The following is a 24,833-nucleotide window of genomic DNA, read 5'->3' on the forward strand; positions in this document are numbered from 1 at the left end:
ACCCTTTCCAGATTACCATAGATGAAGCCAAGGCCCTAAAAGAATGTGCCTTGACCCTGACTGAAATATATATATTTTTTATGGTGGGAATAACAAAAGGCAAAAGCTAGAGACAACCATTTCAAAATAGTGTGCTCTGACATAGGTTGTCTCTTTTTCTAACCTTCACAAGAAATTAATAATTGATGGGATGTTCTGAAAGACTGTTCTTCTAAGATAGTACCCGAGTTGTCTGTGGACATCTACGGTATGAAGTATCCTTTCTCCCTCATTTTGGGGGTTCGGAAAAGAACACACAGAGATGGTAGTTTGGCTTAAAGTAGTTTAGGAAAGAACATGCAGAGATGGTAGTTTGGCTTAAAGTAAACTCAGATACCACTTTAAGCAAAAAAGAAGGATTAGTTCTCAAAGAAACCGTATCTCTTTACAAAGTGAGATAAGGGTGACCCACCATAAGAGCTTGCAGCTCAGACACTCTTCTTCCAGAGGTCAGAGCAAGTGGCAAAACTGTTTCCCATGTTAAGAACCTCAAGTCAGCCAGATGAGCTAGATCAAATAGATCAAATGGAATGAGTGTTAGCTTCTTTTTTTTTACTTAGATAATTTTTATTTTAAATGTATAAAACAAAAACAGAGATACTTGTTTACAGTTAACAAACATATTAATTAATAGATTAACTATATGCAGTATTTACATTCAGCTTGACATGGGTAGATTTGAACAAGTTTACACAAAAATGATTAAACATAACTTATGATACAGTTGTTTTCATGAGGAGACTGATTCCACTTGTAAAGTGTCAATCAATGTCAAAACTTTCTTCAGGGATTATTGATTAATGGCTTAGGAAACATTCTTAATTTTCTCTATTAGGCACTGTGGTAGAGTTCCATTTCCTGGTTATGGATTTCCTAGCTATAGCTAGTATTGTCCACAGTAAGAAATGGTTAGATTTATTTATAAAAGAACCTTCATTTATATTCAATAATATTAAAGCTTTGGTCATGATAAATCTGTCTGTATAAATTGCTTCTAAGAAATTATTAATTTAATTCCAAAAAACTTTAATTTTCATACATAGAAAATGCGAGACCAATCAGCTTTATTGGTCTGTTGACATCTCCAACATAACCCATTACTAGAAGAATTGATTTTTGAAATTTTTATCTGGAGTTAAGAAGGATCTATGTAGGTATTTCCAGTTAAATAGTCTCCAGTATTGAGAATAGGAAGTTTATTTAACTGAAAGTAGTGTGTTTGATTTATTTTCTGAGGTTAAAGATATCGAATATCCTTTAGTAATATACTGCCAATATGCTGATTTATGTGTTGTTTTATAATTTTTTATTAAATTATATAAATATGATGTTTCATTTTTCATATTTTCATTATATATAATTCCAAACAATCTAGTTATAATTTTGGGTGGATTTGGGAAAGAAGAGTTACTTATTATCCTACATAGATCCTTGGAGTATGTCAAGACATTCTGATGTATTAACCATTCATGATAATTTAAACTATACGTTGACAACATATATTGCATATCTAAGACTTGTTTTTTTTTATGCAATGTTGTCAGCATATTAATCTTTTTTGTTCCCAAGAGGGAAATATATCCCAATAAATCCTATCTGGAAAGGTTTTAGTAATACTGAAAGGGGTTAATGTTGTGAACCAAAGCTTTAAATCCATATTCATATTAATAAATTTCCTAAAAGTTTCAAAAAGTTGGTTGATTAAATTTACAATATAATATAACTAAACCCACTGAGTTAAATTTAAACTCAATGAATACCATACTATGTTATCCTTATCTATAATTAAAGTATTTTTTAACTATTTGTTTTCATTTATTATTATAATTGAGTGTTACAACTTCCAGTTAGATGTATAATTAGGGTTTATCCAATCTTCACAGTTTTAAGTAAAGTAGCCCTTATATAGGATTCAATATCTGGGAAATTTATTCCTCCCTGATCCCATTGTCTGAAATGGTGAGTATATACAATTTTGTTTCTGTAGGATACCACAAGAATCTTAACAATATCAGCTTGTACTACATACAAAATTTTAGGAAGTAGTACCATTTTTATCAGTTGTAATCTATCTTCAAAATTTATAAATAAGTTATTCCACTTGTTCATCAGAGTATTTATTGTATCAATAATCCTTCTATAATTAGTATTCAGTATCTCCTGTATATTTCCACTAAGCGTAATTCCCAGGTATTTTAAAGTTGTGACTTGCTCACCTATGGTGTGATTCTTATCAATTTGTATTTCTTTTTTTATTGAATAACATATATTTTGATTTCTGGTTATTAAAATGAAGTCATGAGATCTTGTGAAAGTTCTGTATCAATAAATCAAGCTCATCTAACACTTCTTTTGAGTTTGATAATGTAAGAAGCACATCATTAGCAAACAGCATGATGTTGGAACTATATTGGTCATATATATCTATGCCTTTCATCTTTGGATTGTTCCATACTAATATAGCCAGTATCTCTATGGCCAATGCAAATAAAATAGGTGACATGGGACAACCTTGTTTAGTGCCTCTAGTAATTTGGATTGCCTCTGAAGTAAAGGGTCCTATTTTAACATAAGCTGAGTTATTTTCGTAAACCTTTTTAATTAATGTAATAAAGGAGAGAAGGAAACCGAATACATCTAGAGTTTTAATTAAATAATCCCAATTTAAAGAATCAAATGCTTTTTCTATATCCAGTCCAATTATCAAGACTTCTGAATTTTCTTTATGTAAATAATCAATTAATGTCAGTATCTTTTTTATATTATCATGTATGTGTCTATTATGTATAAACCCAGTTTGGTCATTATTAATTATCTCAGATATTTGAGCTTTTATTCTGCTTACCATAATAGACATGAATATTTTATAATCATTATTCAGCAATGAAATTGGTCTATACGAACTACAGTGAATAGAATCTTTATTTTCTATTAAAATGGAGGTGATTAAAGAATATCTCCATGAAGTGGAAATTATTGCATGCGTTTGAATTTCAAGTAGTGTTTTATGTAACAATGTGGTTATATTTGTAGGAAATAGTTTGTATACTTCTATAATTAAACCATCTATCCCTGGGGATTTACCAATTTTATTCTCTTTGATTTTTCTCAGTAATTTCTTTGTGTGTAACGGGTTTTTGTAACGCCTGTTGCAAGTTTTCAGGGATTGTTTTTATATTAGGAAGTATAGTTTCTAAATTTAATCTGTCTGTTATAGTATTCTTGTTTTTATAATGTCTTGTGTAATGATACTTAAAAGCATCCAAGATATACCATATTTCCAAAACTTTCTTACCTTTCCCTTCATGTAAGATGTTAACAAAAGCATTAGCTTTATATTGCATATTGATTTTAATAGATAGATTATGTAGGTGTTTTGGAGAAGTAGCAGAAGAGTTTACTTTTAATCTCTCCATGGCTAAATTAGTTTTATGGTTTAATATTTCATTATATCTTTTATTTAAATTTTCTATTATCTTTTTGTTCCCAATCGAATTAAAATCCTTTTTGGAGTTGTATAATAAGAGTTGGTTTTGTAGTTCTTGTAATTCTGATACCCATTCTTTAAGTTTATTTTTATACCATCAAATTTTTTTTTACCATATAAGCTGTTAGTGAATCCCAGGCCATTATTATGTTCACTTCTGGCTTGTAACTTATATCTAAAAAGAGATGAAGTTTACTAATTAACCATTGCTTGAATTCTTTTATTTTTGCGATATACAATCTGATAAAGGACACAGGTTTATTGAGAAGGGTATGATTTTTGTATAAGGATCCTGAGAAATGTATAATATGTCTATTCTGGTTTGGGTGCCAAATCTATAATCTTGATAAGAAAATAGTAATGAGCTGTTATCTATAGTGTTGTAAGTATATTTCAATTTTAAAGCCTTGGTCCATCTTTTTAATAGTTTTACAGTAGATGTTGAGCATGGAGATTTTTTGTTAGTGGTTTCAGATGTGTCAGTAATACAATTAAAATCCCCACCTATTATTAATTTTCCTTTAGATGAATTTATAAAAAGATCTAGTTTTTTTTAACTGTTCCCATCGCAATACCAGGAAACTAGTATAGGTTTACTAGTGTCCACATCCTGTTATTAAACTTCAAGATGACAACAGCTATAAAAGACCATCATTATCTCCATATTTGTGTATAATTTCAGGACTTAAGGAATTCTTTTTCCATAAGATTGTTACCCGTCTCTTCTTTGATTTAAATGTGGAGCAGGCCAGGGTCATATATTCACTTGGGTTCCATATAAAGTTATAATTTTTTTAAAAGTGTGGTTCCTGTAAGAATATTATTTGAGCTCCATTTAATTTTAGATATTTTAGTAGAGTAGATCTTTTATTTGGGTTATTTAAGCCATTAGTGTTTAAAGATAATAAAGTAAGATCCATATCAAGTTATTTTTGATGAAGAGTTTGATCTATTGTTATGTCTACCTGGAATCGTCCCCTCCTCTAGTATTGATTTATTATTAGACAATCATCTATTTCAGTCAACAATGTTTCCTCTAAAGTAATCAACAAGAATAGGCTTAAGTCAGGCTTACTAAAGTCTTAAAATCTAAAATGCATACTGAAATTAAACTAGTGTGTTTTTTAAACCCTACCCAACATGGAATGAAATGCATTTCTAGTCCAACAGATGGACAAGTCTGGTAGACTATCACTCTAACTTTCTTTCTCATTTCATCTGAGTTCCATATATAGTTTGCAAGTGTTAAAGGAGACTATTTTAAAATACAATGATTATGATGTTATAACATTCAGTTGTTGGGGCTTAATATTTCTTCATAACTTAATGTATGTATCCTTACCATCTATACATACATATGTATCTGAGTTATGTTAACTATTAAGCTCTTTCAACTTCTGAGTATCCCCATTTCTTTTCATATTAAATATTAATAGCTGATTAACAACAGCAAGATGTGAATCTATACTCATATTTACATAACATTTGGTTTAATTTCTGGGTCTATATTAGAACATCAAAGTTTCAAAACTTCGAATGTTCTAATATCGACCCCTATTCAGACAAAGCTGAAAATATCAAAGCAACAGAAAACTGATTTTTTTTCCTAGGGAAAGAATTCAGTTGTCCATTTCTGTTGCTTCAGTATTTTCAGCGCTGTGGTGGAAAGTTATGGGTCGGGTTCAGGTAAGTGTGCGATTGAGTGCGAGTTAGGTTAGTTAGGGTTATGGTGTGGGTTAGGTATGTGTGTGATTGTGTGGATGTGAGGGTTAGGGTGGGTTAGGTGTGTTAGGGTTAGGGAGCGGTTTAGGTATGTCTGCGATTGTGTGGATGTGAGGGTTAAGGCGGGTTACGGTAAGTGGATAGTTAGTGGTGTGTGTATAGTTTAGTGTAGGGCTAGGTGTAAGATTTTAGGTGTATGTGTGTGGATTGCTGTTTGTTTGGTGTTCTTTTGTTGTGTGTGTGTGTTTTGGAACAGTGAATTTTTCCCTAGGAAAAAATTCGCTGTTCTGTATGTTCAATGTTTTCAGCTTTCGCTGAATAGGGGTCGATATTAGAACATTCGAGGTTTTGAAACTTTGATGTTCTAATATAGACCCTAATTTCTCACACCAATCTTCCACCACATCCTTTCATAACACAGAAAATTATCTAAACATGTATTTGCAAAGGCTTGCAACAAGTGATGTATATTGTTAGTGTTAGTCACATCATATAACAGACAATCATAACATTTCAATAATATTGCTCAGTAAAGTTAGAAGATGTTTAAATGATTTTAAAACATGTCTATAAATCTTTAATCTTAATATGCTTAAATTATTCAATTGTAGCTAGATTATAGAAGAAACTTTCAAATTAGATATTTATACAGATATGAGCATAGTGTGAAGCACAACAGTTCAATATTATAGATCTATACAGAGTATGATTTGCAGTGAGCTTCTTGTTTAATTATCTATGTTGTTATGCTTAAATAAATTAGAATTCAAGTTTCTAGCTGTTTTAGCATTTATCCTCTTATTTGTGGAACATAAATTATTCAAAAGGATATCTAAATATATTTCCCAAACACATAATTTGGTCATAGTTCCTTAATTCCATGAGTAAGTTGACAACCAATCACAGCTTACTCTACCTATTACTATAGCAACACTAAACAGAAACAGCAGTTATGGATAGAGAGCTGTTAACTGGCTATCCAGCTCGTGAGTCTTACAAACTGTGAAAATCTTCACCTTTAAGCACTCATGAGCTACAATTTCCCCACTCAACCCCTTTTCAACTCAAAGCACTCTATTAAATTTGCCCCCTCCATCCCCTCCCTCTCTTCAGTGTTCTTAATGCAAATATCACCCAAGAGGCATTGCACCAAGTTCTGTGTATACCGAACAACAAGCAAGCATTCCTTCATTCAGTTCAAGTATACCGAACAACAAGCAAGCATTCCTTCATTCAGTTCAAGTCCCAGACAGTCTGACAAATCAAAATAGACAAGCAAGCACCACATTTAAGTCAAAGCCATCATTCACCATCACTATGCAACCACATCCCATGCCACTGCTGTAATCCCACTACAAATCCGTTATTCTGTTCGATGTGGTCACCATGTCAGTACTACTCACACTACACAAAGTTAACGCCTGCAATTCCTCATTCACCTTAAACTAGTCTTACCTGTTTGTCACTCTTTTCAGTCATTTATCAGTTCCAGGTCCCAGTTTCCTCTAGTAACTTCAATAAATGGACAGGTAGTCTTCTCACATGAGGTTAATCAGCCGTTAATGGCAACCAGAACAAATGGAAAAGATTACGTCCCTAAACAAGGTGTCATTGTGTGGTGAAAATTTCTCTGTATACAAGCCCAGTCCGGCTTTAATCCAAACAACGTTATGTTTACTAATTGCATTCAAACTTATCAAACACATTTTCCCAAGGATATATGTGCCATGCTTGCATTATATGCTTGATACTAAGTGCACAACTCAATCACAGTGTTTAGAGGCATTATAATAATACAAAGCTAAGTATTTATCGGCATTGTACATCACGCTTCTATAACATTTAAAGGAATATTTCCTTTAGCATAGTTTGCGCAATTTTAAAAAAAAACATGCAACAATCTAAACAGTAAATTACCAGCAAATAAAACCAACATTGCTAACCTTTGGTATTGCTGTATTAGTTAACGAAAATGTGTTATTTACTTAATGTTTGATCAGAACCATAAGAAAAATATGGTGAAACTTGATTAGGAGTTTAACTCATTTTAGTCTATTAGGAATAAGGAATTAATTAGTCAAGTTACTATACATACAAAAGGCAAGGAAGAAAGATGGGACAGTAAAGACTTTTTATAACTATTTCTATAATATAGATCAAATATAGCAAATAATGCATAAAGAAGAATACAGACACATACTTTTCATGTGTATATACACACACACACACACACACACACACACACACACACACACACACACAAAAGAGTATAGTTTGCATTACAGTTTTAAATCCGGTTGATGTATCATCAATAATATTAGGTTGCAGTAGAAACTTTGAGAGACTTTGCAGAAACTATTTTAGATTTGTTTTTTTTTTCTTTTTTCTTTTTTACTTCAGTCCAGGAGTTCTTATCAGTGGTTCTCTTCAGGGGTGGAGATGCCCAGTCCATATCTTCCAGAATAGATATGATGTTATTATTTTTGATAAACAGTAAAGCTTCTTCCAGGTTGTTGAAGGTTCTCATCTCATTTAGGTGCATGATTTTTGTTTTTGCAGGAAAAGTCATTTGAGTTTTAATATTGTTCTGTTTTAGTATTTTAATTAGTGGCCATGCCTTTTTCCTTTGTTCCAGCACTTTAGCAGAATAATCATTATCAAACCTTATTAGGTTTTGGTTATATTTTATAGGGCTCTTTCTCTCCACAGTTTTTAAACACCAGTTCTTTTTCCATGAAAGATAAAAGCTTTATTATAATTGACCATGGTAGTGTAGAAGATGTCAGTGAAGCTGCAGATGAAGCTGGGTTTCCCAAAGCTCGATCAGCCCTTTCAATACCGAATTAAAAGCCTTCTTTAAGATCTAAAACCTCAGGACTCCATGTGTTTAAGGAGGAAATGACATCTCCTCCTTCTGTTTTCTCAGGCAAGCTGAAGATTCTGATGTTTGACCTCCTTTCCCTGTTTTCCAAGTCATCTACTTTATTGATAAGCGAAGTATTTTGCTTCAGAAGAAAGTCTCTTTGGATTTCCTCCTCTCTGAGCCTTCCTTCAATGTCACTCAAAGAAGTTTCAATAGTTGTTATCTTAGTCTGATGCTGCTGAAGCGTTTCTTTGAAAAAAAGAAGTTATGTACTCACTATAACATTCCATGTTGGTAGTCCATCTCACCCTTCATTTTTACGTATGGCGATTGGCTCCGACTCGGCCGATTTATAAGCTCGAAGACTTCTGGTTTGCTCGTGGCTAAGCAGGTACCTGTAGTGGACCAGTAGAAACCCCAGACCTTGTTTGCTGCTCACTAGAAGAAATAACCATAACAGACAAACCAATAATAAAGGGTCTCCAGCCAAAGATAACCATATTATTATTATCTCCAGATTCTTCCAGGATGGGGGCAGGAGGGCGGGTTGGTAAAAATGAAGGGTGAGATGGACTACCAACATGGAACGTTATGGTGAGTACATAACTTCTTTATGTTGTGTAGTCCAATCTCACCTTCATTTTTACGTATGGGACTGCATCCCTAGCGCCTTATTCTTGGGTGACTCACTGTAAAATACTCCTGAGCACCGTGGAGCCAAAGGATGCTCTACCCCTGGAAGCTAAATCCAATTTGTAATGTGTAATAAAAGTGTGAGGGGTAGCCCACGTAGCTGCTGCACAAATATTATCAAGTGGGACCCTGTCTTGAAAGGCTGCAGAGGTAGACAGAGACCTGGTAGAATGAGCCTTGATCTTGAGGGGTAAAGGTCTGCCCTCTGAACTGCAGACAAAGGCTATGCAACTGGAAATCCAATTAGATAGTGTCACTTTTGAAACTGGCCAATCTGGATTCAGAAAAGGAAATGAATAGTTGATCTGATTTCCTAAACTCCTTGGTCCGATGCAAATAAAAACGTAGTTGTCTATGAACGTCTAGCTGATGAAACCAGTATTCAGCTGCATTACAGTGATTAGGGAAGAAAACTGGGAGTTCTATGGATTGATTTAAGGTGGCATGGGAAAACACATTGGGGACAAAGGAGGGGTTAGTACGCAGTGACACACTGTCTTTATGAAAGATCAAATAAGGTGGCTTAACAGACAAGGCTTGTAACTCCAATACCCGTCTAGCTCATGTGATAGCCACCAAAAACAAAGTCTTCCAAGACAAATATTTCAATGAAGATGAGTGAGAAGGTTCAAACGGGGAAGATATCAGTTTGGACAACACAACATTTAAATCCCAAGAAGCCACAGGTTCTTGGAGCGGTGGCCTCAACAGAGTGGCTCCTTTCAAAAAGGTCTTGCATAGCTTATGAGACATTAAATTGGTATCTGGAAACCCTAAATGGAAATGAGAAATAGCCGCCAATTGGACTCTGATAGTTGCAGCGGCAGATCCTTGCTGAAAAAGCTCGGAGAGAAATTCCAAAATCAAAGGGATAGAAGCAGTCTAGGGATCTACATTCATTTTCTGTGCCCAAATAGAAAATCTTTTCCATTTACTGCCATATAGTCTCCTAGTTGAAGGTTTATGGGAGGACATAAGAATATGCGACACTGAGGAAGACACATCGTGAAGCCTGACTAGGGATGGAACTGGAGCAACCACGCTGTCAATTTGAGGGTGTGGATTGAGGGATGTAGCAAACCTGACATGTGAGTCAACAGATCTGGAGCTGGGTCCAGAATCCAAGGATCGTCCAGGAGAAGAGGCTCGAGGAAGGGGAACCAAACCCGACGAGGCCAGTAAGGAGCAATGAGGATTAACTTGCATCTCAGCTGTCTGGCTTTCTAAATCACTTTGGAAATGGAGGAAAAGCATACAGACGTCCCAGGGGCCAGTCATGAGCTAGAGCATCTCTGGGTATCTCCCCCGGAGGGGGAATGAGGGAAAAATAGCTGCTGCATTTGGCATTGACTGGACTGGCAAAAAGTTTGCAGCAAGGCTGTCCCCATTTGCGGAAAATCTGTTCCGCTGTTTCCTGTTTCAGAGACCACTCATGAGGCAGTAGGATTGCCCGGCTGAGCTTATCGGCTATCACGTTGGTCATCTCTGGAATGTGCATTGCAACCAGAAAGTGCTGGAAAGAAATCACCCATTCCCAAACTCGCATTGCCTCTCGACAGAGTGGGTAAGATCTGGTACTGCCCTGTTTGTTGATATACCAAATTACCGACATGTTGTCTGATTGTATCGCAATAGTCCCTAGAGGAAGAAGGTCTTGAAGTGCTTGCAACGCCAGGAGCATCACCCTCATCTCCAGAACATTGATATGCAGGTGAGCCTTGTGTTCTTGCCATATGCCTTGGACAGTCCTGCTAAGATAATGCCCTCCCCCACCTGATCTAGGAGGCATCCGTCGTCACAGTGGCAATGGGTTGAGCAGGAACAAAGGGACCACCCGTCGTCAACTGGTTGGGTGCTATCCACCAAAGAAAGTCCTCCCTTGCATGATTCTGTCAGGAGAATAGGGTGACTCAGGGGAAGATATTGGAAGGACCATTGGGAAGACAGAAGCCATTGGAAAATTCTCATGTGCAACCTGGCTAATGATACTAATAGGATGGTGGATGCCATAGTCCAGAGGAGCTGAAGAACCCACATTGCTTTAACCTTCCACAATGGGAGAAAATGTTGAATTTGAAAGATTAAATTTTGTGCCCTTTCGGCGAGGAGACGGGAAGTCATGTTCACTGTGTCTACCTCTGTGCCTATAAAAATCACAGATTGAGAGGGCAATAATGCAGATTTTTCCCAATTTATGGAGATTGAGCACAAAGTTGAATAGTGGCATCCCTGTTTTGGAGAAGTAGATGCCTGGTGGGTCGGTCAGGAGCCAGTCGTCTATACGGAAACACCTGGAATCCCTGACGTCTCAGGTGAGCTGTCACTACTGCCATGCATTTGGTGAACACCCCGGGGGCTGTGGTGAGACCAAAGGGTAGAGCACGAAACTGATAATGACTGGCTCCCAGCCGGAAGCGTAGATGGCTCCTGGATGCCTTGTCCATTTTTATATTGTAGTAGGCATCTTGAAGATTTATTGAGCACATCCAATAGTCTTTCCCTAACAATGGGAGTATCGACTGCAGTGTTACCATCCGAAACTTGCCTTCTTCATGGATTTGTTTAATCTGCTGAGGTCTAATATTGGCCTCCAGTCTCCTGTTCATTTTGGTACTAAAAAGAACCTGGAGTAAGTTCCGGATCCTATCTGGTCTGCTAGGATGGATTGGATGACTCTTTTTAAGAACAACTTGTTGATCTCCACAGTTGCCTGATCCCTGTGATTGGGTGGTACATCTGGGATCTTCTTGGGAACAAACAGCAGAAGGGAAAAGGGTATGATATAGCCTCTTGTAACAACTCTTTGTACCCACTTGTCTTGGGTGATACTTAGCCAGGCTTCTGGATACAAAGAAATGTGACCTCCGACCGGCCACAGAGAAATGCAGTCAGGCCTCATATCAGGAGGATTTCGAAAGGAATCACGGCCTTGTTGGTATTGCGGACTGCCCTGCCTCTAGGGTAACATCTCCCATTTCCTCCTCCTCCTCCTCTGCCTCTGAAGGAGGGTTCATCCTATGTGTCCAGAAAGACCCTCTGGGACTTCTTGAACCACATTTTACCACCCCTTTGACCTTTGGGGTATGGTCGAGAGGGAACAGTAAAATGTACTCCCATGGCAGAGAGCATCTTTCCTTCTTGCTCACACTGAGTGAGTGTGTCCTTCACCTTAGATCCAAACAATGAGGAACCATCAAATGGGGCGTTGGTGAAAGTGGACTTGAATGGTTCCACAAAATTACACAAGCACATACAGGAGTGACGCCTTAGGGCAACTCCTGAACCCACTGCTCTACTCACTCCATCAGCCACATAAGAAATAAGCCGCATGGAGGAGTTAACTATAGAATTTAAGGTGGACAACTGAGCAGAAATCTTGTCAGGGACTCCCTCAGTACATATACCCTCTATAGAATCTCCTAACTCCTTGAGGAGATCCCTCTGCAATCTCGTGAGGTGAGTGAGATAGTTCAGTGATCGAAGAGTAAAAGCCACTGAACTGAAGACACACTTCCCGTACCTGTCTGGCCAAGAAGTCTCAGCAAGCTCCTTCATAGTGGCCACCGCCACCACCATGGCATCTACGGGGACACCTTTGGACAAAAATTCTTTATTTGGTGGGGCAGAAAGAAACTTGTTGGGTCTCCTAGGGGCTGGCTGCACGGCATCAGGAGTATCCCAGACCTTTTGACTAACTAAATCCATTAGTTCATCAAAAGGTGGAGACACCCAAGAGGCAGAAGGTTGAGACCCGAAAGCCTTCAGGTACATTGACTCCTCATCAGAAGGGGTGACAGTGGGCCAGTCACACCTCTGCTTATGGATCTCCAGGATGTCCATGAAGGAGACATCATCAGAGGATGACTTGGGGGACCCTTCCGACTCCTTGAGGTCAGTGTCAGATGTCAAAGACTCATCCTGGGTGTCAACATGCTTCCTCTTGCATATCTTCTTCCTGGAGGGCTCCTCAGAGGGTATTCCTGGGAGGTCACGTAAGAGTGGGGGCCACCAGCCAGTGGCTCCTGAGGCTGAGGGTCTATGCTGTCTCTGGAGAGAGTAGGGGCTGAGACAGAAGTGGGTACTCTGGGGGGGGGGTGCTGGTACCCTTGGTGGCAACTGGTGATTTGGACAGCACACTCCTCCATCTCGAATGCTGACCTCTCTGGCTCAGAGTACCTCTCCCACTCAGAAGAGACCGAGGATGCCATCGGTGCCAGAGCTATCGTCTCCGAGATAGATGCAGGGTCCGAACTCACCCTAGCCGAAGCGCCGAGAGAGAAGCTTGGAACAGAAGACCGATTCCAACCTTCCCTGTCAGCGCCGACCAGAGAGCGTTGACCCCTGGACACAACGGACGACACCAAAAATGTCGGAGCAGAACTCGGCTCCAAAGCAACTGTAAGTGGAGCTGGAGCCGAGGGTTCCACTAATGGCACCAAGCCCTCCAACTCAGACAGACCAGCTTGGCTTAGAGGAACAATCGAGGGTATAACGGGTTCCATAGGCTCTGGAACTGACTGGGTTGGAGCCAACAACAATTTAGATAGAGCAGATGACTTCAGCAGTCTCAGCACCACCCTCTCCACATCTTCTTCCGAAAAGCTCCTGAAGACCTGGAGGACATAGTCGGGGATCTTGATCTTGGAGGAATAGCAGGTTCCATAAATTCAGTGGTTGGCTCCAACAAACTAGGAACTGACCCTGTCACTACAATGCTGCTCTCAGTCAGCTCCGAAGGCAGTGGAGCCGATGAGGCCAATTTTGCCATTTTAGGAGGCGGCTCCGCGACACCAGCCGGTGCCGGAGAAGGTCTTTTTGAAGACTTAGACTTAGCAGATTTAGTGTACTTGGAAGAAGAGGAAGAGCTAGACAAGGCTTCCTCAAAGGCAGGCTTTAAAAGACCCTTTGGAATTAGCTTGTTCCTCCTCTCCTATAACTGTCTAGGGGAGAAGGCATGACAAAACAAGCAAGTCTCTTGCAAATGGATGGCCCCTAAGCAATAGACAGATAGACCATGACCATCTATTAATGACATTTTTGGGAGCACTTCATGCATTTTTTGAAGCCCGAAGGCTTGTGCTCCTTAACCTCTTTAGACAGAACACACAGACCAAAAGAGAGAAGAGAAGTAAATGGGAGGATTAGGTCCTCTAACTTAAATGGGCCTAGCCCTGAAGGAGGAAGAAACACCACGAGGACTAGGTCCTCTAACTAAAACGGCCTAGTCCAGAAAAAAAAGAACAGCTAGGTCTTCTAACTTAAACAGACCAGCAAAAACTCACACACACAGAAAAACCTTATTCTGCTAAGGATTAACAGAGGAAGCTGAAACTGGAGTTTTGAACAACGAACTCCACCACTGTAAAAAAAAAAAAAAAAAAAAAAAAAAAAATCAAACACCAGCGGATAACCGCCAAAACCAAACTGCTCTACGAAATCATAGATCAGAACAGATGCTAGTGTTTATCAAACTATCAGCACGGACAATAAATCTATAACTGGTACACAGGATACCACAAAGCACACTAACAGGCCAAAGCCAACGCTTGCACCAAGGGGCGCAAAGGAGCTAATTACTTAAGAATTAGCAAACCTACACTAACAAATACTAATGCAAATACTATTATAATACACTAATTATAACTTTGAACAAGATTTTAAGCAATATATAGGCAAAAAAAGTTAACACTTAGCCAGAGCCAAGAGAAGCACAACCAAACTTGTTGACGCGGCAAACAAGATCTGGGGTTTGTACTGGTGCACTATGGGATACCTGCTTAGCCACGAGCCAACCAGAAGTCTTCGAGCTTATAAATCGGCCTAGTTGGAGCCGGAGATCGGCTTCGAACCCATACGTAAAAATGAAGGTGAGATTGGACTACACAACATCATCTGTTTACTTTTGACAGTTCTCTTTTAGATTTTGCAGATTAACCTTAAACCCATCCATTTTTATTGATAATTCTTGTAGTGTAGTAGTCACCAGTTGTAGTTCCTTTTTTAGTATTAGTTCAGAATGATAGTTCTCATTTCCCCAGTTGTTAATGGACTCCAATATAATCTGAGAGGAAATTTCTTACAGAAATTCACCAAATCTTATAGTTTGTTATTTTAGACTATTATCTGACTATTCAAAGTGTTTTTGTTAGAAAAAAATAACTAATTTCCTGAATTTTATACCAGTTTATGGAGCTCTAAAAATCTGCTGCCTTCAGTTAGCCATTCAGGCTTTGTCCCCAGAGTGTTAGCTTCTTGAACACAAAATTAAGATCCCAAAAAGGGCCCACTGGCATTCTTGGAAGCCTCTCAAGTCAAACCCCTTCCAAAAACATTTTGAAATGAGAAAGCCTTGAAAGAGGAGGATCATTGGGCAGATATGATGAAATAGACAGTACGTGAACCTTGATGGAAGAGTAAGAAAGGCCATAAAAAAATAAATCACACATACTGTAAAAAAACAGAGAACAACTAGCCCTGATTAAGTGCTGGTTATGTTGTATTTGGCACCAATTAGAAAAACATTTCTATTTGCCAATATATGATTTTCTAGTAGTGGGCTTTCTTGCCTTAGTTAGTACCTGTTGCTCATCCTCAGTAAACAGATGTCTAAAAGGAAATAAGACCCTATCATTCAGGCAGGCAGTTGAAGGGGTTGCAGTGTATCAAACACCCTAATCTACTGAAAGTAGATACATTCTTTGAGGAAGCTTGTGGTAATTTTCCCCGACATTTTCAAAGAAAGTGAGAACCCCAAATCTTTCTGGACCAGGTAATAGTGGGATTCCTTATGAAACTTCAGAAGTACATTGGATATCAGTGGAAAAGGTGGACTGGGTCTACAAGAGAAACTCCCCACAGATGGATCAAATCTTGGAAAACCCCTTGATCTGATTTGCATACAAAAGGGTCTGCCCTGTCCTGTTCAGTTTGTTTGTCACACAATATTACTCTGAATGAAGAACTCTTATAGAGGGCAATTGTGCTGTAACTCTATATCCCAAGCTAACGTGGCTAGTCTGCAAAGGGGTACAACCTGGTTCTCCCCTGCTTGAAGATATACCATGACTGTCATATTGTCTAAAACAACTAGACGAGATCCTAAGGACCAAAGATGATTCAGATAGCTGAGTGTCTTGACCAGGGCACGCATATCTTTTATATTTATGTGCTTGCATCTGTCCTTGGTGCCAACGCATCTCGCACAATTATCCTTCCTGAAACCGCTCTTCAAGCAAAGTCCAAGATGCCTGAGATAAGAGACTGGTATGGGACAGGGAAGGATAAAGGGAGACCTGAATTTAGGGATATTTGCTGTCTCCACCAAGTAATTTTTCTATTGACAACCTCCAGAAATGGGATTTAAAAAAGACAAGGGATGTTGATGCTGGGACTAAACAGACTTCATTGTATCTTTCTGAGGTAGAATCTTACCAGGGTTATCAGAAGAATCATAGATGCAATGAGACCCAAAATCCAGAGGTAATCCCTCACACTGACCTAAGTCTGAGTGAAAAACCTTGGATATAGATCTATTTTTTTTCCTGTGGAAGAAAACCTTTTTGAACTGAGCTGGAAAACTGGCACCCCTGGAACGCAATCCTATGATAAGGAGTCAAAAAGGACTTTTGAATATTCTTTTTGAATTCTAGCTTATGTAAGAGATCTCTCACCCAAGTGAGAGATTCCTGACACTTTGAAAAAGACTGCAAAGATAAGCCTATCAATTAAATATGGAAAAAATTAAAGTAATTCCCTGTAGCCTGCAACAAGTTATAAATGGAGCTAACCACTTAGTGACCACTATTGGTGAGGTGGATAGTCCAAAGGGTAAAGCAAAGAACTGAATAGTCAAACTAACTAGTTGGACCATCCCTGGTTTTGCGGGTACATTAATTATTTTTGGAACGCCCTTGCCTTTATGCCAAAATTGGATGAGGGGTTCAAAAATCCCTAGAAAGTTAGAAAAAGGAGGTCAGAAAATCTTAAGAGATTCCCTGATTTAACTTAACCCTTTCATCACACTTTTTGATCACCTCAGCAGCAAAAAGCCTAAAAGATGAATCTCTATCCAAGGGAGAAAATAAAATCTCATTATTAACATCCTTTTGGGAGGTTAGCCCTGGGTGAACTATCAACTTAGTCATACACACACAGTAAACAGAAAGAAGTGACAAGTTCAGTAGAAGAAATTAAATATTTAAAGAGGATGTTTCCTCAGAAGAAGAAACTGCACACCAAACATTCCTCATATTATTAAAATTGGAACAAACATTAATATATGAGCATGACAATTCAAAATTCTAATCAAAGCTACAGAAGCATACTCTGTTTTCCTGTACCAATCAATACTCTTCCCATCCATATAAAAAAAAAAAAAAGAGTAGGATTGAAGTTAGCAGCAGTAGGAATAAATAAAGCTATAGCTGCTGGGTCAGGTTTGGGAAGAGTGTATAAAACCTTTAAAAGACTGAGGAACTTTATACATTCTATCTGCCTTTTTAGGGGCAGCAGGCTGGCTATAATACAGACAGAAAACACACATATCTTCCAAAGCTGACAGAACTAAAGGAAATGGTGAAGGTTCAAGAAATTCCTTCTAGAACAACTAATAAAATTTTCTGAGGGGCTGAGAAACCTCACTGTACTCCTACTGAAGACACTGGCACATTCTGAAAATAGTCTCAAAGGGAGAGGAGCCCCAAACAGAGAATCAGAAACTGATTTCTCCTCCGAGTCTGAAAAAGAAACCTGAGGAAAAAACCCGTATCTATCCCTTCATCTTTCTGTCCAGATTCAGAATCTTGAACCTCTTCAGGAAAAAAAGGTATCCTTCTTATTTATTGCTTTCTGATAAAACAAAGAAGGAAAAAACTCTGAATAAAATCCTGATGCCTAAGGAAATTTGAGGAGAATTAGATACAGGCTTAGTTTTCTGTTTCTTTTTGACAGAAACAAAATGGGGCCAACAGTGTTTTAAATAGCAGCAGTAGCTTCCCAAGTGATGGGCACAATATTCTGACAAAACAGGCAAACCTTCCCTGTTCCCTCTCCCACGACCAACAAGAATGGCTCTTCCTTGCCTGCTGAGGGGATCCCCAACAACTGCAGAGGATGTGTCTAACCCCCAGTCCATTGTGGCTGTAGCTGCTACACCAGAGGGATCTGGGATAAAAGAGGTGTGGTCTGAAGTACAACAAATGTCCACAGCAGAGTCACCCACCTGCAGGTAAGGCAAATTACTAGCCTGCTGAGGCAGTAAAGGCTCTATAACTTTTTTTCTTTTTGTGGCTGGAAGAAGGACCGACCTTGGGACCGAAAGGTTGTTCCGAGGTCAAGCCAAAAATGGTGCCTCTTTCCCAGAGAAAACAAGCAGCAAAAGCTGATAAAAAATTAAAGTATTTAAAAGTCACTTTTTCAACACAAAAACACAGAAAAAAAACTTTAAAACACCTGCTAACCCAAAAGGTAAAACAGGCATAATTTCCCAACAGAAAAAAATGAGTACTTACATGTTATCGCAACCAGATTTGTAACCTGGAATTATTTGTAATGTGTGCACGAAAACAACTTCATCTTTAAGTAAGAAGGGGTGTGTAAAGTGTTAAGTCCTGTTTTGTCACTCTGGTTATGAGATGTAGGAAGAGGAACAACGGCAAAATCCCTCTTCCTGGGTAGCGTCCTATCCCGCTTTGTCTGTGTGTTGTGCTTTGCACTGGAACTGTAGGCTGCCGCTTTATTGTGATTACTGGAAAACACAGAGATTTAGGTTTACTTCTCAAGAGTTTGTAGAAAAGACATGATGTCTGCATCTCTGCGACCGTTACATATGTGATATATTGGCCTTAGCTTTGCGCACGCGCGTGTGTTCAGTTTAGGAGTTTTGCTGAAGGGATTATACATCTTGATGCTAGCTTGTCATTTACAGAGATTGGAGTGCGGGGGACATAGTTCAGCTCACCATTATGTCTGCTAGTAGATTCAGACAAACAAAACCGAGTAGCATGACTGCATCTTCCGTCCATGGCATGCCATATGATTTATTTACGGACTGAAGGAGGTTACTGTGTTGAAAAGCCACGCACAAGGTCCAGGACATTCGGCAGTATTCCATATAATGTTGGCATAACATTGACTTAAGATGGGATAGGTAGGTTAGCAGTTGTGTTTGCAGTATCATGGCAAGTGTTACGAAGTGACATTTATGTACTCAGCAATCTATCTATTTTGCCCACATTGAAATGAGCACCCATCATTTGAGAGAGACATTACAATGTGGCTTAACTGTAAGCCACTTGTCCTCTTTGGAATCTAATTACGATAATATGCAAGTACCAAAAAATGTTTTTAAATACTGGAAAAGAGAGCGCTGTCATTTAAAAGTAAAATACAGTTTCAAGACAGTCCGCTAACACACATGTGTTAAAACAACTTTCATGAAGAGGAAAGCAGTAATAATTAAACAAAATAATTGAATGGAATTTTTTTTCCTCCAAAAGGAACTTATCTGCTCAACAAAAGAACACTGCAAGATGACAGTCGATCCGCAAAAGCCTCAGAGGAGCATACTGTTTGGTGGCAGAAAAACTCCGAAGAGCTTGGCTCCTAAATTTATTTTTTAATCACCTCAGATTGAGCTACTTTATAGTTTGGGTGCATGGAAGGTGCCCTGAAGCTTTGGAAGCTGACCGGCTATTATAATTTTATTAGGATATAACTCATATTACTACAGTTACTGCAGCAGTGATCAATATGATTAACATATTCCAGTTTTAACATCCCCATCACATCCCTCTCCAAATTCAGTTTCTTGAATCTCTTCAGGAATAAAGCAATCCCTTTTCCTGTTACCTGAAACCACCTAAGAACTGTCAATAGCCTGTGCAAGACAATGAGCCAGATAAACTATCCCTATCCAGTGAAATTGGAGCAGGCGAAGGCGTATATTTTGTTTTCTGTTACTTTTTGACAGGAAAATTAGGGCAAACAGGATTTTTAATGGCAGCGACAGCTTCTCCAGAAGATGGACACAACATTCTGTTTAAGCAGGGGCACCTTCCATGCCCCTTCTCCCAATACCAACAAAAGTGGCTCTCCCTTGCCCACTAAGGGGACCCTAACAGCTGCAAAGGAAGTTGCTAACCCCAGATACATAGTAGCTGTATGAGCAACGCCAGATGAATCCTGGGAAAAAGATGAGTGTTTTGAGGAACCAGCTTTGGCAAGAGGAGAGTCATCTACCTGCAGCTGAGGCAAATTACTAGCCTGCTGTGGTGGCAAAGGCTGTTTAGTTAACTTTTTCTTTTTGTGGCTGGAAGAAGGTCCAACCACTGGACCAGTAGTTTGTTCCATGGTCAAGCTAAAAATACTGCTCCTTCCTTGGAGAAACTAAGTATCGTAAGCTAGTAAAATTTTAAAAGTACTATACTTTTCCCAGTAATAAAAAAAAAATTCTAATACACTTTACCAGACCCTAAAAGCCATTTAAACACAGTTTATCCACAAAATAAAACAATTTTTTTTAAATGCTTAAATCAACTTTTAAACTGGCAAACACAAAAGTGCTGTCTGCTGTTTAAAAGTATAGCTATGTCACATGACGGTCAATAAAAAACACATGCTTCTACTTTAAAAGGTGCTTTCCTCACACAGGAAAGTAAATTTAAACATTAAAAATAATATATGGAAGTTTTTATTCCCAAAGGGAACTTATCTGCCCAGCAATGGAGCACCACAAGCCAACTATCGATCCTCCTAAGGACATCTCTCTTCGTTGGCAGGAAAGCTCTGAAAGGCTTGGTGTCCAAACCTTTTAGCTAAGCTTGAACTTACTAATGGTCCAGGTGCATGGAAGGTGCCTTGAAGCTTTGAAAGCTGGCTGGCTATTATATCCTATGCAAGATATAATCTATATAGCTTAGGCTACTGCAGCAGTGATCGATATGAAGATCGTCATACAGGAGGACCCACCACCCATATTTCCTTTTTCAGAAGCAAAAGTAAATTACTTTGTGAGGTAGATTTTTACAATATCATTCACTGAAGTTTACAGATTTTACAGTCTTTGACAATACCCTTATATTTTGCATAATTTTTTGTCATTCCCAGTTTTAGAAACTTCTGTTTCTGAGCAGTATTCCACAATCATAATGGAACTAGGATGAATGTTGTGGTACTAGTATGCAACTGTTATGCTAAATATGTTTCCAGATTTTTGGCTGGATATCCTTTGATGAGCCTTTGAATATATCTTCATATCTCTCAATCTTTCTTCTCCAAAATGTGGAATACTACCTCTCATAATGTGGAGCAAATGGGTAAAATGTGGAACAACTACTAACAGCATACTAAAGACAAACTGGGTACGATAAGCAGACTAAATCCAACAAAAGGAAGTCCAAGAATGTCACAGAAAACTAAAAACCAACAGTTTATTAAGAGTAAAGCTCTTTTCGTCGCTCAAAGTGTGAGCAACTTCTTCAGACAATTCAAATTAATTAAATCACTGTTTTTATATACTCTCACGTCACTGTAATTAATTGCTACTCAACAATTAAAGCAACAACACAGTATAATTCCTTTTCAAAAGCAAAAATAAATATAGCAAATCAGAGCAGCCGAATTGTAAATTTGCTATTTGCTATGTTTTGGGCAGCTCTTCATAAAGTTTGTGAATTTCTGACTAATCACAGAGGTCTGGTCACTAAATAATGACATACATTTGAGTTTCAGATTTCATATCCTTCAGAAAAAAATATGCATGCTAATACAAAACTTGTTATTCCAGCAATTTTCAAAGTTTGTAACAGCAATATTTAAAATCTGTCCCTATTTTTGGGTCTTTGTCGTTACCCCCCCCCCCACACACACACACACACACATTAATTTTGGCTCTGTCCAGATTTCCTACACTAAGAGATATGGAAACTGTACAAATATGGTTACCACCTGTCCCACTTTCCAAGGGACAGTCATGTCCTGACAAAAAGTATTAAAAATGGCAAATGTCCTGAGATTGTAGGACATAATTATGTCCCATATTTTATGTAATAGTTATTTCTGTATCTAAAATACCTAAATGTTACAAGAAACAGAATAAGCAACTAAACTGCTACAAGAATAAGCTTTTATTTAGGCAAAAAAGTAAAGTTCTAACCTTTGTACTGACCGTGGGTATATGTCAGCCTGTAAAATCTGATGTGTGTCCCGAAAATGTCCCACTTTGGCCATTTGAAAATGTGGCAAGTTGGCAACTCTGTGTACAAATGTTATACATTATGTTTCTTCCTGTCCTCATTCCTCAGTATGACTTTTAGACCCTCCTCATTCCTCAGTATGACTTTTAGACCCCCCACCCAATGTTTTAGTGTAGCAGTTTCAACAAACTTACTAGCTGCCTCAAAACACTTGCTAGCATAATTAAATCGGAAAGAGAAGCAATGTACATTTACTTATCAAAATGAGTGAAGCAATGGATCGAGTCAGGTACAGCTTTTCCCAGGTTTTTAGTTTTTTTTTCTCAAATGTGGTAACCATACCTCTCAACTGTCCCTAATTTTGACTCAGTCCCTCTTAATTCCCCCTAAAACGGATGACTTTTGGGGGAAAGGTGTTGAATTACACCGCAAATAGCGAATAGACGTCTTTAACTTCTAAAGGTGTAAATTAATTCGCCTTCTCTTATTCCGTCAATGTCTCAAGTTAATAAGGATTTGTCCCTGATTGGTTGAGAGCTATGGCGGCAACCCTATCAGTATTATTTATTAAGGATAGGAATAAAACTGTCTTGATATTGACTTTGCAACAGACTCTTTTAATATGGAACTTTAACGAACAGCCAAGAACTTTTTACTCTCAAAATGTGGAACGTTCCTCAAAATGAGGTACATCAGACATCTATGCATATTTTCAGTAACTGCAGGTTGAGAACAGCACCCATCAATACATCTCACCTCTCTCACTTCAGTAAGCCACAAATTATTCATCGTACCCAAACTATAAAAACTTACATCACGTTTGGGCTGCATTCTTCTTCATACACTTACTAGCCAAACTAGAAATTTCAAAACGTCGAGGAAGGCGGCCGTTTACAGCCGGCCCGCCACAGTGTCCTTTTTTTAAATGTGGGGTTTAATGATATTTCGAATGTCCGCAGTTTATATTTTAAACGGTACTTACAGTTTACCCTCCCCCCGTTTATATTTTAAACGGTACTTACAGTTTACCCCCCCCAAAAAAAAAAAACAAAAAAAACAAAAACACACACATCTGCTTAACTTCTCCACTACGGTAACACAGCCACTCCTGTAGGAAATTAGAGACGTAACCGCTCAAAGCGCGCTGCATTTCCAAACACAGCACCAGTGCCAATTTCAGTCTTTGAATAGCAGACGAAACAAATCTTTGTTTCCGCAGTCTCGACGATAGTTTTGTAACGCGCCACTTTTAACATGAAGACTTCAGTGCATTCACGTCATCGTACGAATGAGAAACAGGTAAAACGAAATTTTAAGTAGGAAAATTAATATTTTCAAGCATTCTTGTACTGACCAGAGAAGCATTTAGTGTTTGTGAATAACGCTCTTTCTATGACAAGCATAACAACAAGACCTTCAGAATGCCAGCCCGTTATCTCCAACCTTCAGGTACACTAAAATTATAGCACTGTTCCTCCTCTAAAACCGGTGACCTTTGGAGAAAGGATGATGAAGTACACTTAATAAATAATAATTAGCGTGGCATATTTCTTTTAGTTCAGTAAATGTATATTAATTCACATTCTCTTAATCTGTCAATGTATCGGATTAATAGTGTTGATATTGTAAAACTGTGATTACTTTTGGATCTGTTTCTGATTGGATGAGAAACTGTAGGGAAGGGGTTAAACGTCGATTTTCGTTCTTGCACAGGTGGTAGAAGAAGATAATTTGCATCGTAGCTTTCAAACTTCCATCTCCAAAATGAGGAACGCTAGCCCTCATAATGTGGAACAAATGGGCAAAATGTGGAACATGTACTGACTTACTAAGAACTTCAGCTAGAAAGGTCATATGATGGTTAAAATTTGCTAGTTTTACTTATACAGATCTTTTAATGAATTAATATTATTTATTTCTATTTACCATGGATTTCACTTAAAAATTTTATAACACTTGAACGTGTTTGCAGACCCTTTCAATGTGGAACTTCGAGGAACGTGAACTTTTTAAGACCTCAAATGAGGTACGTTCCTCGTAATGAGGTACACTTGAGAGGTATGATTTGCATTTATGTGAATTTTATGAAAACTACATCCAAAAGTACAACGGTTTGCATTCTTTAAGTGGTTGTTAATTCGCACTAATTCGTTATAGACCTTAACTGTGCAAAACAACAAAGCAAACGTTTGAGGCAAGAACTGGGATGCCCCGCTACATTTTCAGCAGCCCAGATACTGATGTTAGATTTTATTATCATTATTTTGTAAATACATTTTATTGAAATGATTTATTAATACAAAACACGCAACTAGTAAGATACAGTACCATAAATCACTTATAAAAACCTCTATATCGACTCTACCTTAATAAAAATTTAGCTAAAAATATGCACACTATATACAGGCAAAGAATCGTTATGAAGTTAAAGAAAAGAAAACTAACGTAAATTCTCCTATAGCTGTATCTAGTTAGATCACATGGCAAGGAAAATATGTATAAAACCTAGATTTTATTTAGTCTACTAATAAAAAAGATCTAAGGATAAATGGTCTTAACACTAATAACTAAAACACTGATTGCTGTTCAAGAAATTACCTAGTTTTTGTCAATATGTAAAAATTAAACTGCTTTTAAGAGAATTTTTCAGTAATTCCTCCTGATTTTCAGTTATATTTCCTTTGTAGCTAGTGTTACATTTAACAACATTTTTTGTTACTTTGACAGATGGCTCAGCCAAGTTGTCTGTGCCTCACTATTCCTTTCTCATGCCATTCCTTTTGCTTCAGGCTTTTTAGGTAGCTGGTTTATTTAGGAGTACTCCCGTTTTAAAAAA

At 38.0% G+C, this 24,833-nt stretch overlaps 1 protein-coding gene across 3 annotated transcripts in view; it reads left to right on the forward strand.

Moving 5' to 3' along the window:
* Nucleotides 1-24,833, forward strand: part of LOC122805478 (5'-3' exonuclease PLD3-like) — a 697,284-nt gene that overhangs the window by 406,305 nt on the left and 266,146 nt on the right. Inside the window, exon 1 of one of the 3 annotated variants that reach the window (XM_044075666.1) lies at nucleotides 23,080-23,296. The exons of the other annotated variants lie outside the window; for them this stretch is intronic. Coding sequence (XP_043931601.1) covers nucleotides 23,252-23,296 — 45 coding nt within the window. The 5' untranslated portion in view covers nucleotides 23,080-23,251. Of the gene's footprint in view, nucleotides 1-23,079; nucleotides 23,297-24,833 lie in introns of those variants that run through there. 3 annotated transcript variants of the gene reach the window in all.

The sequence above is a fragment of the Protopterus annectens genome, chromosome 6.part1 (assembly GCF_019279795.1).
Source record: "Protopterus annectens isolate FY-2018-M chromosome 6.part1, PAN1.0, whole genome shotgun sequence".
Taxonomy (NCBI): domain Eukaryota; kingdom Metazoa; phylum Chordata; order Ceratodontiformes; family Protopteridae; genus Protopterus; species Protopterus annectens.